The 16,283-nt window shown below is 39.0% G+C and overlaps 1 protein-coding gene and 1 pseudogene across 3 annotated transcripts in view; both read left to right on the top strand.

Annotated features, from left to right (window-relative positions):
* Nucleotides 1–557: 557 nt before the first annotated feature.
* The window catches only part of WDR35 (WD repeat domain 35), a gene marked incomplete at its 3' end in the record, with an annotated part of 59,159 nt that continues 43,433 nt past the window's right edge, over nucleotides 558–16,283 (top strand). For both annotated transcript variants that reach the window (XM_082672524.1, XM_082672525.1), the window contains exons 1-7: nucleotides 558–681; nucleotides 1,591–1,708; nucleotides 8,848–8,919; nucleotides 9,971–10,063; nucleotides 11,617–11,745; nucleotides 15,031–15,164; nucleotides 16,021–16,186. In XM_082672524.1, the coding sequence (XP_082528650.1) occupies nucleotides 658–681; nucleotides 1,591–1,708; nucleotides 8,848–8,919; nucleotides 9,971–10,063; nucleotides 11,617–11,745; nucleotides 15,031–15,164; nucleotides 16,021–16,186 (736 nt within the window). In that variant the 5' untranslated portion in view covers nucleotides 558–657. The remainder of the gene's footprint in view (nucleotides 682–1,590; nucleotides 1,709–8,847; nucleotides 8,920–9,970; nucleotides 10,064–11,616; nucleotides 11,746–15,030; nucleotides 15,165–16,020; nucleotides 16,187–16,283) is intronic.
* On the top strand, nucleotides 5,312–6,877 carry LOC309833692 (E3 ubiquitin-protein ligase RNFT1-like; annotated as a pseudogene). The gene is made up of 3 exons: nucleotides 5,312–5,905; nucleotides 5,951–6,066; nucleotides 6,299–6,877. The product of its transcript is annotated as an E3 ubiquitin-protein ligase RNFT1-like (transcript).

Here is a 16,283-nt window from a genome sequence, read left to right as displayed (position 1 = left end):
ACCCTTGGGCTGCAGTAACAGCTTAAACAAGTTGTTAAAAAGTACTAAAACAAACAGAATTAACAAAATCTCCTACCCCCAAATTGCTCCAGGGGGCTCTCCCATCCCCAAAGGCACAAAGGACGGTTTGCATGCTCTGAAAATGCACGTTTGTACCTTCATTTGGCCAACGGCGCCAGTCTACCAAATACAGTAAATAACTTTTTCCTTTCACAATATTGGGACTTCGGGGCTTACAGAACACCTCATCTTTACGACCTCATTTTAATGGGCGCCCTTACTGACTTGATACTGACACCTCAGTCGAGTTCCGCCGCGACCATCCGAGGTGTGGCCGGTCCTCGAAGCCCGCCCAGTCGGAGGGCAGCTGAGGCTACGAGCCAGGGCGCTGGGCAGAAAAGCCCAGAAGCAATGCAACCAGGTCCTACCCGCGACACCGGGTCTACCAGCCCCGCGGCGTCCGCGCAGGCGTACGACGCCCGGCGAGACGAGGTCGACGCCGGAAGTGTCCCTCGGCGCCCCGGATGCGACCCAGCGGCGGCGGTTGCCAGGGCGACCGGAGCTTCCAAGAGCCGCGGGTACTAGCGATTGGCGGCTTAGAAGAAGTTTCCTGTGTCGGGCTTTATCTGCTGGCGTCGTCCTCTCGGGGTTCCCAGAATGTTCTTTTACTTGAGCAAGAAAGTGAGTTTCCCGGGTTTCCCGGAGCCGTCGCTCCTCCTCTGGTCTCTCGACCTGCGGGCGATTCCCGCATCCTGCCGGAAGGGCCATGAGTGGTGATCCCGGCTTCGACGTCCCTCCGCCCACCTTCCTGCATGGTCCAGCCTCGAACCTCCGCCTGATGGTCTCCAAGACCCAAATAATCCTTGGCGGAGACAGCAGCCCTCTCGCATGATTCTTTCCCATTCCTGCCCCTGGTTAGGTCCTTTTGGGGGGCCTGCAGGGCTGATCACTTCGTGCTTCCCTATCTTTCCTCCTTCACCTGTTGCTTATCCAGGTGATTTAAACTCTTTGGATCATCACAGGCCTCTGGGCAGGAGAAAAGTAATAAAAAGGTAGCCAAAGTGTATGCAGAAAGGGAATATGAATTGATGATAATAGATTTATACTTCCGTTATCCCTACCCCCTTTTATTTATTTTTTTAAAAAATATTTATTTGGCTGCACAGGGTCTCAGTTGCAGCACGCGGGATCTTCATTGATGCCTGCGGGATCTTTTGGTTGCGGCATGCGGGATCTTTAGTGTGGCATGTGGGATCTAGTTCCTTGTCCAGGGATTGAACTCAGGTCCCCTGAATTGGGAGCGGGGAGTCTTAACCACTGGATCACCAGGGAAGTCCCCCTCCCCCCTTTTAAAAATCCATCAGGTCACTCCCCATTGGGTTCCTTTGCAGTCACTGCCCTTCTCTTTGTGGGCAGTCCTTTCTTTCTTTCCCAAATGGGCCCAGGGCAGTTCAGGGGACTATGCTCATTTTCATAACGGCTCACATTTCTGCAAGCCTGGCCGTTTTTCTTCTTCAGGCTTCGTGTCCTGTAGACTCATTCCCAACCCCTTGGTGAAAAGCTGTGAGAGTGGGTGTGGTTGCTTTTCAGATTGCCATTCCCAATAATGTGAAGCTGAAATGTATATCTTGGAACAAGGACCAAGGATTCATAGCATGTGGTGGTGAAGATGGATTACTGAAGGTTTTGAAATTAGAGACACAGACAGGTAAATGAATGCAAGCCCAAATGTTTGAACTTGATGGAAAATCATTTGGTCAGAGAGATTTGCCCATGGTATTTGTCAGTATGCAATTCTAATTCTTTCAAAAGGAAAAAGAACAAAACCCCAAATATTTTGGGGTGTTCTTCTAGAGTATTTTTGTAACAAAGTTCAGAAAATATTGAATGTAAACATCAGATGGCTTTTGCTGAAATTATTGATGGCAAATGAAAATGAATGAAGAATGAAAACTAAGTCATTATGTTGTTTTATGCTATGTGTATTGGTTGTGCTATATAAATAGGAGTCTAAAATAAATAAAAATAAAAATGATGTGAATCAGCATTTCAGTAAGGTCACAAAAATCTCACGTTTTGGTAGATTATTTACAGGCCTATGTTGTCCTTTCCACTTTTCAGATGTGTTAATAATTATGCACCTAGTTCCCAGGAACAGAAAATGGGATTAAAAAAACCATTTTTAGTAATAAGTCTCTTGTGTTTTACAGCTTGATTTCTCTTTTTCTAGTTCTCTGGGATCATAGCAAACAGTTTCCCATTTCTTTATTATCTAGTATTGCTCTAGGTCGGAGAGCTAGACAATTTCCAGTCTAAATTGGAGATTTAGATAAGGAGATTGGAGTTGGAACCTCAGCTCTGCCATAAGACTTCTGAATGTCTTTCAGCAAGTTGCTGAGTATATCTGGGTTTTAGTTCAGTCTTTTGTAAAATTTGAACTAAATTACATTTTGGATTCCTTACAGCATTGCTTCTCAAGCTTTATCAGGCATAAGAATCATCTGAAGAGTTTGTTGAAACAGATTTCTGGACCCAAGCCCCAGAGCAGATCTGGAATTCGGTCTGAGAATTTGCATTTCTAGTGATGCTGGTGTTGCTGAATCTCAGACCGCACTTTGAGTAACACTGCTCTACAGCTTTGAAGTGGTAGTTATAAATATTTATTGAGCACTTTCTATGTCTGGGGTGTTTAACCTTCACTATCTAATTTGACTTCACAATAATCTTGAGAGGTAGGTATTCCAGATGAGAAAACTAGGTGCTGATCAGTTAATAACTTGCCCAAGGTCACACAGGAAATAAGTGACACAGCTAAGATTTGAAGTAATAGGAATAGAAAAGAATTTTATTTGAGCCAAACTGAGGACTATAGCTGGGGAGGCAGCCTCTCAGACAGCTCTGAGGAACTATTCCGAAGAAGATGGTTTTCAGCATGGTTTTATCTCTTGTCAGAGCAAAGAACATCAAACACGACAGGGGTACACTCCTTCAAGGAATATATTTGCTTCCTACACAGCAAGTCAGTATGGCTTTGGCACCTGGGAAGGGAGCCTTATCATCGAAGGAGTACAAGCATTGAGGTCCCAGGAAGGGAGGCATTGATCTCTGTCTCCAGAATGGACATTCTTTACTTCTGGACAATGCACACTTTTCTTTAATGGTTAAAGCACATATACAAGATATGTGTGATAGGCTAAAAAACAGACTGTTCTAATTAGCATAAAGTTTAAGCTAAATAATATGTAAGCCAGAATGACTTCCCCATACCTCAATATGTGAACATTTCTTCCATCAAAACTTAGTTTGTTTCACTTTCAAAGCCTCGTTTTTACCCACTATGTGGAGGGCTCATGGCAGCCTAAGCAAAGAGAGAATAATTGTTTTGATGTGCTAGATTAACTATATGAAATAAAAGGCAAATTTGGAAGGTAGATACTTATGTACCAATCAGAGTTTGGCTTCTGATGTTTAGTAATTTAATCTCTCAACACTTTAGTTTTCTTAACTGTGTTGAAAGAAAATTTTTGTCTCTGTTATATTTCTCAAATATATGTAAGTATATGTACATATACATATTTTTTTGCCTTAAAACATGTGGGAAGTTTTAGTTACGTTAAGAAATGCATTATGTTTAATATTGAAGGCTTTTCAAGAAAAAAATTACTTCATTTCCTGTTCTGCACTTAAAAATATATATATGTGCTTTTTAAATTGGTATTTTATTTATTTATTTATTTGGTTGCACCAGGTCTTAGCCGCAGCAGGCGGGCTTCTTAGTTGTGGCTCGCAGTCTCCTTAGTTGTGGCTCGCTGGGTCCTTAGTTGCAGCATGCGGGCTCCTTAGTTGTGGCACGCGAACTCTTTGTTGCGGCATGCATGTGGGATCTAGTTCCCTGACCAGGGATCGAACCCTGGCCCCGTGCACTGGGAACACATAGTCTTATCCACCGCACCACCAGGGAAGTCCCTGTTCTGCATTTTTGATGAAGTGTGGTTAGAATATTCTTTGAAATTAGTGAGCAAGATGGAAAATAGTTTCTTGAGAGCCTTGGAATATGGAGTAAATTATTTGTTTTGGTATTTAATGAGTGTAAGTCATGTTGAAAGAGATAAATATGAGAAATATTGTTGGATGATTCTTAAAAGGTCAGTCTATTGTATTTAATAATAATAGTTGTGATGCAACAGATCCCTCCAGTAACAATCACCAGATACTGCATATGCCGAGTACATTTGAAGCACTACTTTGCATCCCCTGTGGTGGCATTCCCAGTTTTCACTCCCTTGCCTTATAAGGAAAGGAACTAGAATCAGCATTTGCCCCAGCTTCTTACATCAGGTTAAGATGGGGAGGCAGTATCCTTCTTCTCTCACAGGCCAACTTCCACAGGTTTTGCTGGAGCCCACCTCCTCTCACCTTCTCAGGGACCTCATCACTTTTTTATCCTCTCTCTATTCGTGGAATATCAGTCTGCTTTCTCCCTCTTTTTTCTCCCTCACCAGTGACTTTCATTTTCCAAATCTCATGGACAGCTTTTTTGGGTTCTTATCAGAATTTGACCTTTCCTTCTGTCTTGAACCATTATTTTTCAAGACAAAAGGAGAATAGAAATGTTTTAAATTATTGTTATATTTATACATATGGCTTTCCCCTCCTTTCCTTTCTGGTAAGTTCTCAGTCTCTTTACTAGATTCTCCTCTAACTGTACGAATTCCTGAGAACTTGGTTCTGGGCTGTCTTCGTTTTACTTTCTCTTTAGACTTGTTCTTTCATTCCCTTAGCTTTAAATGCCATCTATGGGGTGACGATTCCTAAATATATATCTGTAGCCCAGTTCTGATTTTTCAGACTTGGACATCTCCGCAAGAATCTTTCACAGGCATCTCATACTTACTTTGTTTAAAACTGAACTCTTGACCTTCTCCCATATATCTTCTTTCATTTCTCTCCATTTCAGTAAATATCTTAAATTTCACCCATTTGCTCAGGGTAGAAGCCCCTTTCTTCCCACTTAACATCACCTTCATCAACAACCCTATGCTTCTATCTCCAAAGAGTATCTGAATCCATCCTTTTCCTTTGTCCCGTGCTACCTCTCTAGTCCCAGCCACTATCAGCTCTCACCTAGACTGCTGTGAGAATCAGCCTCCCTCCCTTCATTGTTTCTTGCCTCTTTCTAGTCTATTCTTCACACTCCAGCTATTGTGATCTTAAAAAAAAAAAAGGAACCAGATCATGTTATTTCCCTGCTAAAAGTCTCTAAAGGGCTGCCAGCTTGGGCCAGAGTTGCTTGTGGTGGGGTTTGAGGGCAATGGCCCTGACTAAAGATGGCATCTCTTGCTCTTTCTGCCACTGCTGCAGAGGGTGCAGTCTACTCATCTTCATTAGAGGAGGTATCACCCTAAAGCAAACATTCGGGTCAGAGAAAAAGTGTTCCAAGACCATACAAGCCAACCGTAGCCACCTGCATAGTCCTTCAGGAACTGCAGGCAGTGGGAGTGCCTTGGCCTTCCGACGTGCCCATGTAGCGAGACGGACGTGGGAAGCTTCTTGCCTTTGTTCTAGAGATGTCCATAAACCACACCAACTCCGTACCTAAAGAATGTGCTGAAAACCCAAGCTCCAGAAATACCAGGTCAGATGTCCATAGCTGTACCCATGGATGTGCACATAGTCACTTGTAGCCCATCACGCAGAGAAGCAAGGCAGTCAGGTGATCCTGCCAGCGAGTCTGGAGAACCCATAGCAGCTCCTTCTCAGAACCCCACCCTCTCTTCAAGTGTTACCAAAATGTCTTCCATATATTTTGATCCTGCTTGTCAAACTTACTATGCAGCACATAACAGGAATTTCTCTTGGAGTTGGGCTGCTAACAACTTTTATGGATGCAAATAAAAGCTAACAAGTTTTATGAATGCAAAATGTAAAAACAGATATTTATGAACGTCAGCCGGGTTTTCCTAAGATAAAGGTGCTCAGAGATTTAGTGTGCGTGGTTACTGGTGTTCTGAGCAGGGTCTTCTGTTCTCCTTTGTTGTATCTCTCATTCTCAGTCACTTTATGACAGTTTAATCTTTTTTTTTTTTTTTTTTTTTTTTTTTTGCGATACTTGGGCCTCTCACTGCTGTGGCCTCTCCCGTTGCGGAGCACAGGCTCCGGACGTGCAGGCTCAGCGGCCATGGCTCATGGGCCCAGCCGCTCCGCGACATGTGGGATCTTCCCAGACCAGGGCACGAACCCGTGTCCCCTGCATCAGCAGGCGGACTCTCAACCACTGCGCCACCAGGGAAGCCCCCAGTTTAATCTTTTTAAATCCTTTGGACTTTTTGAGCTTCTGCGGGATACTTTGGATGGTTGGAATTACTGATTTCATTCTGAAATCCCTCTTCATGGGTTTCAAATGCCTTGTTTTTCTGGTGCCTCCTTTCATCATGCCTTTTAATTCCAAGGGTTATCGTTATGTGCTTTTAGAAGCACATACCATGCCAGTTTGGTTTGTTTATTGGCCATGGGGAGTTTAATGTAACTCAGTAGAGTCTTGGGATCTTGGTGGCTTTACTCCACCTCATTGAAAACTTTTGACTTTTTTTTTTGGACATCAGAACTTCCAGGTAGGTTTTGCAGATATTTTCTGCACGATCAAGTTCTGGAGTTGCTGCCAGCAAAAGACAGAGTTCAGATGTGGATGCATGTTTGTTCACCATGTCAAGTAGAATTTCAAAAACTTATTGTCATTTGTCAGAATATATTTTGTCAAGAGTCCTGTACTTTGTGGTTTAACAAAGAGAAAACATACCTGCCATGCAGAATTGTGAATTCAGACCATATAAACAAGTGGAAAGATGGAACTACTTCCTCACACTTTCACATATGTTAGGTCCTGCAAACCCTTGGAATCACATATCACTAATTTTACTTGGTTACAGTGACTATGACTATAGGCATTAGAATGGATTTTCAGTGCTATAAGTTAAGAAGAATGTTTGTATCAAATTTTTTTTAGAAGAGTAAATAAGGCTTAAGTGTGTAGTACAATCTTTAAAAGAGTCAATGAGTGAAAGAACCCTCTGTTAAAAGAATAATGTTCAACCTAACATGTATGTCAACAACATTTATTCTATCCTAATTGTTTGACAGATGATTGTGATGTTATATATGTGTATTATTGTTAATGTTACCAAGACAGTAACTGGATAATTAGAACTAATGGTTTTAGAGGAACTCAGGTATTTTTTTTTCCCTGAGATTGTTTTCAGAATAAAGAATATTTTTCATAATTTTTTAAGATACATGTTATCTGAAAGGAGAATTTTCTTCAGCATCAACTTTTATAATTCCCACTCTCACAAATTCTTAAGATTTTCATAAATTTGTATTTTTAAATGAATGTTTTAAATGTTATATTTTACATGTAACAATCAGATTTTCTAAGTGAAGATTCATTTACTGAGATGACATTTTATATTATTGTATTCTTCTCTATAGTATGATTAGTAATCAAGGAGAATAAGTCACTTCAAATAAAAAACAGTCTTTAAAGGCTTACATTGCACTTTGGATAAAATCTAAAATTTTTATCACTTCCTGCAAAGACTTTATCATTTTTTCTGTGCCTATCACTTCTGCCTTATCTTATGTCATTCTCCACTAATTCAACCACAAAGCCTTCTTTCAGTTTGCCAAAGGCTCTATACTTCTACCCAGGGGCCTTTGCACTTGCTGTTTCCTAGCCTGGAATACTTTCCCCCCTACCTGGCTTGGCTTTTCCCAGTTTCTCCTTCAGTCTCAGTTTAGATATCGTTTCTTCAGAAATCCTTCCCTGGTTCTCCCTTCAGTCTAAATTAATCCCCTTCTGTTACTGTCTCCTATTATGCCTTTACTTCCCCAGTTTATAATTTTATATATATGCATATATATTTTTGTGGGTGTGTGTGTATTTAATATCTGTCCCCTTAGTAGACTACAAGCTCTCTGAGGGCAGAGGGCTTTTGTTCATCATTTATTTTCAGAGTCTTCCACAGTGCATAGAAGAGTGTAGACATTCAATAAATATTTGTTGAATGAATGAATGAATGAATGAATATAAGATTCTGCAAAATCTAGTAAAAACTAGTTTCCAGGCTTCGGACGCACAGGCTCAGCGGCCATGGCTCACGGGCCCAGCCGCTCCGCGGCACATGGGATCTTCCCGGACCGGGGCACGAACCCGTATCCCCTGCATCGGCAGGTGGACTCTCAACCACTGCGCCACCAGGGAAACCCCGAAGTCTTTGCTTTTTGATCCCTCTTATGCTTTAGAATTCTCAATCTATATGTCATAAATACTTCTTTTTGTTATCTTTTGGCAAGGAATAAGTAGCAATAATAATTACTAATATATTCAGTATACTGAATAAACAGTGTTCTTTTATACATTTTGCTTTATTTTGCCAGAATAACATCTTTGCAAGGTGGTAGGTATTATTGTCCATGTTGAGAAAAACAGATCAGGATAAAGCATGCTTTAAAAAAATCTTTCTAGGGGCTTCTCTGGTGGCGCAGTGGTTGAGAGTCCGCCTGCCAATGCAGGGGACACGGGTTCGTGCCCCGGTCCGGGAAGATCCCACATGCCGCGGAGCGGTTGGGCCCGTGAGCCCTGGCTGAGCCTGCGCGTCCGGAGCCTGTGCTCCACAACGGGAGAGGCCACAGCAGTGAGAGGCCCGTGTACCGAAAAAAAAAAACAAAAAACTTTCTAATATTGTCCAGGAATAGGAACTCCTTTCAAAAAAAGCAAGAAATATCAAAATCTTATAATCTGTCACTTTTATATATTTTCCATAGTATTTTTTGTTTTTGTTTTTGTTCTAGATGATGCAAAATTGAGGGGTCTTGCAGCCCCTAGTAACCTTTCTATGAATCAGACTCTTGAAGGTCATAGTGGTGAGTCATGTAAATTTTTAAATCATATTTGAATAGTATTATCTTTAGGTATTTAGAAACCATCTACTTAATGCAAAAATGTCATCATTTTAAATGATGGTAATATTTAAAGTAATCATTTCTATTTAGCCATAATTAACACAGCCTAGAATCATTCAACAACTTTCACGTGATTAAGTAACATCTTCAATAGTTATGAAAAAAAGTAGCTGTAATTTTAAATATTAAAAATACTGTTACCTGTCTATGGATAGGATATAATCCTTTTTTAGAGTCTGTTTTATAGTCCCAGATAAAGGTAGACTAAAGAGACCTGACAACTGAACGTACTAGATGATCCTAGACTGGATCTTGAAATGAGAAAACCAAGTATCTATAAAGGACATTATTTGGACAATTGATAAAACTTAAATGTGGACTGTGGGTTGGAGATAATATTGTATCAGTGTTAAAATTTCTAATTTGTAAAATAGTTTTGAAAGAGAATGTCCTTGTTCTTAGGAAATATACAATAAAGTATTTAAGGATTAAAAAAACTAAAAAAAACACATTTGTTCCTATAACCCAGAGGTTTAAGAGCTGCTCAAGAGTGTGTTACTACTAGAAAGGAAAACAAGGTGTGGTGCAGGAGGCGAGATTAGGGGACATATTAATGACAAACAAATACCACCTCCCCCCAAAAACAAGTACTTAGATGATGTCCTTTGGGCATAATAATCTTGGGGAGTCAGGCAAATTGGGTAAATCTTACTTACATTTGTTTCGGTCATCAGATATATGGCAGCTCTTGCAGCTGATCATAATTGGTACCTTAGCTGGCATGAAATAGGAATAAACATGAAAATTAGTATTATGCATTATTGTAGAAATGAGTGACAATAGTAACTGCATCCTATGAACATTTCTGAGTAATATTAAAGACTCTTAATTGCTGTTTGTTGCCCAGGAACAGTATTGATTTTAACATGCTCTTGGTGTTTATTATAAAAATATAAATTTGAAATTAATTGTAGCTCTTTTTTAGTTTCTAAATTGTCTTATAATTTTTTAGGTTCTGTTCAAGTTGTAACATGGAATGAACAATATCAGAAGTTGACTACCAGTGATCAAAATGGTCTTATCATTGTTTGGATGTTATATAAAGGTATCTTAGGAGAGCTTATTTAATCTTTCCCAAATTGGAGTTTGGATTACAGTATTTGAATGGAGAAATAACATCTTTGAAACAGACCCTTTTTAACTGGCAGTAGGAGTTCACAGGGGTGATATTTCTGGGTTTATGGCTTCCTACTTCTCCCTTTAACCTTACTTCTTTTGAACGGTGACCTTGCATTAAGAAAGTGAATTATGTGACTGTTGGTTATCTTCAAACTGAACTTAGACTCTTGGCAGAATCGTTTCTGCTTGAGATAGCTCTTTTTTTCAGGTTTCCAGTAAGATTAGTTTCTCTGTGGTCAGTGGCTGGAGTTAGTTCAGCAGATAAAAACACATTTATGAAGGTGTCAAAGGCAATAATTAATTTCCTTTAATGAGTCAGTTAACTTCCTTTTCCTTCTTGGATATAGATTTTATCTCAACTCTGACTACTGGCTCACAATTTGTGTCTTTTGCCCACAAGAGAGAACAAGAGAGGGATTAATTTAGGTGCATCACTATTACCAGAAAAATAACTCATAAAACATGTTCTCTTGGGGCCTGTAGCCATCATCTTTAAAAGAACAGTGTACCTTAGTTTATGTGTTTTGTTTTAAAAACATTTACGGTGTATACCTTTTAAAAATTCTTAATTAAAACATGCTGTAGTACACAAACTCATTTATTTTTAAAGTTTATGTCTGTGTATATGTGTGTAGTGAGTAGAATGTGAAAATATAGGAGATTAAACTTTGTCTTTTTCCAGAGTAGGTCTTCTCTGAGCCTCAGTCTTGATGGATAATACCCTGCTCTGACTAGTTATTCCATGTTACATGATTACTTGCTTGGCTTCAGACCAGAATTCCCTGTACCAGAATGTAGTAAAGCCTTTTAAAAAACAAAAAGAAAACAGAATAGCCCTGTGATTTGCCTCACATTTGGTTACACCTTGAGACAAGTCACATCTCACTCCAACCCCATGTACAAGAACGTTTTTGTCACTCAGCATTAGTGATGTGATATCACTAATGTGATATGAACTGTTTAAAAATTTTTTCAAGCAGTTTTAGAGCTTTTACATAATATGCTTATATTTAATATGCCTATAATTAATCATTGGAGAGTTTGTGCATACTAATGAAGTAATTGTGGTTATTTTGTTCTTTCCTTGGTTATTATCTGAGGTGTACTCAAGTGGGAAAAGTCAGACTTTGAGAAAAATCAATTGTTTCGGCCTTCAGAAGCAAATGAAGTTTTGTTTTTTAATTGACAGAAAAGAAGGAAGAAAGAAAGAAAGCAAGAAAGAGAGAGAGAGAAGAAAAAAAGATGGGCATTTATTGTGTTTTCTGTGATAATCTTTGAAGCAATTATTAGTCAAGGCCCAAGTTTTTTTTTCATCTTGTTCTGTTGGATTTGAAGATTTCATAGTTAAATGTCTCAGGTTGTAGAAAGCTTTGCAGTTATTTATCCCACAGTGTATTTTATGGAATGTTTCAACTCTGAAGTACCATTTATTAGATGTGAAAGTTTTGACTTGTCATTTGCTTTTCTTTGTGAAAACAGGCTCTTGGTATGAGGAGATGATCAACAATAGAAATAAATCAGTGGTTCGAAGCATGAGCTGGAATGCTGATGGACAGAAGATCTGCATTGTATACGAGGATGGGGCTGTGATAGTTGGTTCAGTGGATGGTAATGCATTTTTGCACCCAGAGCTAAGATCAAGATTTAGCTGACATTTTTAATCTTTAGAGGTTTAAATTAATTATCATATGTTAGCATTCTGACAGAAGAATAAACATCAAAAGAGAAAATAGTTACTGTACAATTTGATGACATTTAAGAATTACTTATTTTTAAGTATATTCAAGTAAAAAATCTGTTAAAATTTTTTTTTCTACAGTAGGACTGGAAAAAAGTGAATTAATTTCTCAGAGTTATTTTAAATATGTCTACCTAATTATATGATTTATCTTTACACTTGTTAGACTGTATTGTAAATATGTAGATTTTAGTTTCAAAAAGTATATAGAGGGCTTCCCTGGTGGTGCAGTGGTTGAGAGTCCGCCTGCCGATGCAGGGGACACGGGTTCGAGACACGAGTTTGTGTCCTGGTCCGGGAAGATCCCACATGCCGCGGACCGGCTGGGCCCGTGAGCCATGGCCGCTGAGCCTGCACGTCCGGAGCCTGTGCTCCATAACGGGAGAGGCCACAACAGTGAGAGGCCCGTGTACAGCCAAAAAAAAAAAAAAAAAAAGTATATAGAGATCTATCACTTTTTAAAAATTGAGATAAAATTGACATATAACATTAGTTTCAGGTGTACAACATAATGATTCAGTATTTTTATTGTGAAATGAAATATTATTTCATTTCATATTGTGAAATGATCTAGTCTTTTTTTAGTAGAACTGAGCATGTCATTGTTTGTTGTGTTTTGTAACCTTCAAACCTATGTCTTTAAAATTCTAGTTCGTAGATAACACTGGGCCTTCTGAGAGTCTGTACCTTTGTTTTAGTGTGAAGTTCTCTCTATTAAAGAAATAATTTATTAAAAAATTTTCTTTGGTATGAAAAAATTCTGTTTCTGAGAGTCTGCAAAGTGACAGCTGTAGTTCTAGGCACTAGATACAACAAAAAAATATTCCAGATCTAGATCGGGAGAGATGGATAAGTAACCAAGCAATTACAATGCGTTGTGATAGGTACTAAGACAGGGAAAAGACAGCAACATGTGGAAGAATTATGTAACCTAGACTTAGAGGGACCAGGGAAGGCATCGTAAAGGAAATGATATCTGTGCTGAGGCATTAGCCACAAAGAAGGTTGGTGTGTAGAATGTCCTAGGCCTAAGAGATAGCATTTGAGGAGGTCCAGAGGAGTTGAACTTAGCCATGTTTTGGGATATTGAAACAATTTTGAGAATCAGTATAGTATAATGCTAAAGGAAGAAGAGCTGTATGTGATGAAATTAGAAAGATTAGCAGAAGGCAGATCATGCAGATTATAAGTTATACAAGGAGATTGGACTTAACTCTAAGAGCATTGGGAAGCCAATGAAAGGGTTTTTTTTGTTTTGTTTTTTGTCCAATGAAATGTTTTAAGAATGGGAGCAATGTGGTCAGATTTGTTCTTTAGGAACATCTCCATGTTTGCAATATGAAGAAAGGAGAAAGATAAGAAAGATGGGGGCAGGTGTACCAGTTAGGAAATTACTATGGTAATTCAGGTGATAGATCGTGGTGGATGGTAGCCTGAACCAGGGTGATGACAAAGAAGATGGAAGTAAGTAGACATATTCTAGAGATACTTAGGTAGTAGAACAGATAGGACCTTGTTATTGATTGGGTTGGGGATGAGAGGATGGAAGTGTCTAGACTGATATCCAGGTTCTTAGCTTTGCCACTGGATGGATGGTGGTACCTTTCATTGAAATAAGGGATGTGAGAAAAGACTGGTTTTGAGGGGAGATTTCAGTTTTCAACATGTTGATTTTGTCATCCCATAGGACATCCAAGTACATATGTCTAGACCACAGTTAGATATATACACCTGCAGCTTAGAAATATCTGGATTGAAGGCATAATTTTGGGAATCACCAGCATAGGGATGGTAATTTAAACCATTGGAATAGATGAAAAACCCAGGGGCCATCTGTAGAGTGAGAACCAGCACATTTAATGGATGGATAGGAGAAGAGAATTCCATAAAGGATACTGAAAAGTAGAAGTCTTGGAGATGTCATAGAAACCAAGAAGGAAGGAAGAGGTGGTCAAAACAATAAAAAAGACAGGGAGGGGGTGGGAGGGAGGCTCAAGAGAGAGGGGATATATGTACACATATAGCTGATTTACTTTGTTCTACAGCAGAAACTAACACAACATTGTAAAGCAATTAGACTCCAACAAAAAAAGTAAAAACATGAAATAAAATAATTTAAGTACTTAAAAAAAAAGGAAAGAAAAAGAAAAAAGCATCCATTGGATTTATCAAGAGGCCATCAGTGATCTCCACGAGGGCAGTTTCAGCTTCCCCACGGTGGAGTTATGGGGCAGAAGCCAGACTGTGTTGGGTTGAGGGTTGAGTGCGAGGTGAGGGAGCAAAGATTACAGTGTGGATAACTCTTTCAAGAAGTTTGGCTGGGAAAGGAATGGTAGAAATAGGGCGGTAGTTAGAAGGGAACTTAAGGTTGAAGGAAGAGTTTTTTGTTTGTTTGTTTTTATCTGAGGTGGTAGTTTTGAAGAGGAATAGACCTGAGTATGTTTAAATGCTTATAAGAAAGGGCCTGGAGAGAAGAGTTTAAAGAGAGAGAGAAGGGGAATTCCCTGGCGGTCCAGTGGTTAGGTCCGGGTGCTTTCACTGCCAGGCCTGGATTCAATCCCTGGTCGGGGAACTAAGATCCCACAAGCCGCGCTGCGAGGCCAAAAAAAACCCAAAACCAAAACCAAAAAAATACAGAGAGAGAGAGAAAATGTGAATAATCAGTAGAGGGAGATCTTTGCAAAGCTCAGAAGGGATTAGATCAGAGAATAGGTAGAGGGATTAGCTTTAGATTGGTGTCTGGTTGGGGACATACCTCTTCCTTTGTATTAGGGGGCAAAGCAGAAAGGATAAGTGTGGGTTCAGTTATGTTCTGAATGTTTGAAAGTGGGAATGGGGGATTTCTTTTTTGAAAGCTTTTATTTTCTTTCCAAAGTAAAAGATGAATTCATCTGCTATTTGGGAGTGAGGTCCTGAGTGAGAATTTAGAAGAGAAGGGAGAAAGTTGGAAACAGCTGCTATTTCAAATGCTTAGTGTGTGTTTGGCACATAGTAGGTGCTCAGTAAATATTTAATGACTGAATAAATTGAACAAATGCATGAATACTGTGAAGAATGTGAGAGCTCTTTAGGGAAACAGAGATTTCTAGAACAGTTGTTAGAGAATCATGACCTTGAACTTTTAAGGAAATAATTATGTTTTATGTTTGTTTTAGGGAATCGCATTTGGGGAAAAGACCTGAAGGGTATACAGTTATGTCATGTAGCATGGTCCGCAGATAGTAAAATCTTACTTTTTGGAATGGCAAATGGAGAAATACACATTTATGATAATCAAGGGAATTTTATAGTAAGTACATATATTCCTTACTTTTATTTACACAACTTTGTATGATTATTTTATATATCATTCATATATGTATACACATTCATTTATTATGATAGTTTGCGTAATCAAGAAAGTCTTCAATTCAGGGTTTTTTTTCCAGTTGTCTAAAAATTCATTTTATTAAAAAAAACCTTCTGGGTTGCTTCAAGGTAAATTAATGCTCTTAGTTCTGATTTCCTGGTAGCTGGGAAGGACAAGGCTTCAGTGTATTGAAGCTGAGGGATGATGGGTAGGATGATGTGCAGTTTGATCTTTGTGTCTTCAAATACCTGAAGCCAAAGGTGACATGAGATACCAAAGATATTTTTGTAGCAAGGTACTAGATTATAAAAAGGATGGAAGATTTAAACAGTAAGGGACAAAAATCAGGTCCTGGAAAGAAGGCAAAATAGAATAGGCTTAGGTAGCAGAATCTCAAGAAAAACTCTAGCTTTGTGAGATCTAGCTATGATAGATCTCTGATCTTACTTATGGGCCGGTTTTATTTTTAGTGAGGGTTAAGACGTCACATGAACCTATTCGTTGGTGGAAGTGATAGTAACCAACTTTTACATGACACTTTGCTATTTTCAGAGTAATTTTGTATACCTTTGATCATTTGAGTCTCATAAAAAGTCTATGAGCTTTTTTGAGATCCTCATTTTACAAATGGGGAAAACTGAAACTCAGGTGATTTGTCCATGGTTGGTAAAGCAGTAAGTGATGGAGCTTGTATTCAAAACCAGATTTTTAAATCCTATTTTCAGTGTCTTTCCATAATACTCTGTTCATACTAATCCCTGTTTTAAAATATGCAATACTAACTGATTTTATTTAGATGAAAATGAAACTGAATTGTTTGGTGAATGTCACTGGAGCAGTCAGTATCGCTGGAATTCACTGGTACCATGGCACAGAAGGCTACGTGGAGCCACACTGCCCCTGCCTTGCGATTTGTTTTGACAATGGCAGATGCCAAATAATGAGACATGAGAATGACCAAAGTATGTAATTTTTCTTTCTTTAATGTGGAGAATTAAAAAAAAATTTTAAATTATTCTTAAGATTATAAAGTTCTCTAGACTAAATATTTTACCACAG

The sequence above is a fragment of the Grampus griseus genome, assembly GCF_964374135.1.
Source record: "Grampus griseus genome assembly, chromosome: 15".
Taxonomy (NCBI): Eukaryota; Metazoa; Chordata; class Mammalia; order Artiodactyla; family Delphinidae; genus Grampus; species Grampus griseus.
The sequence above is the reverse complement of the archived record's forward strand: the minus strand, read 5'-3'. Positions and strand labels throughout refer to the sequence as shown.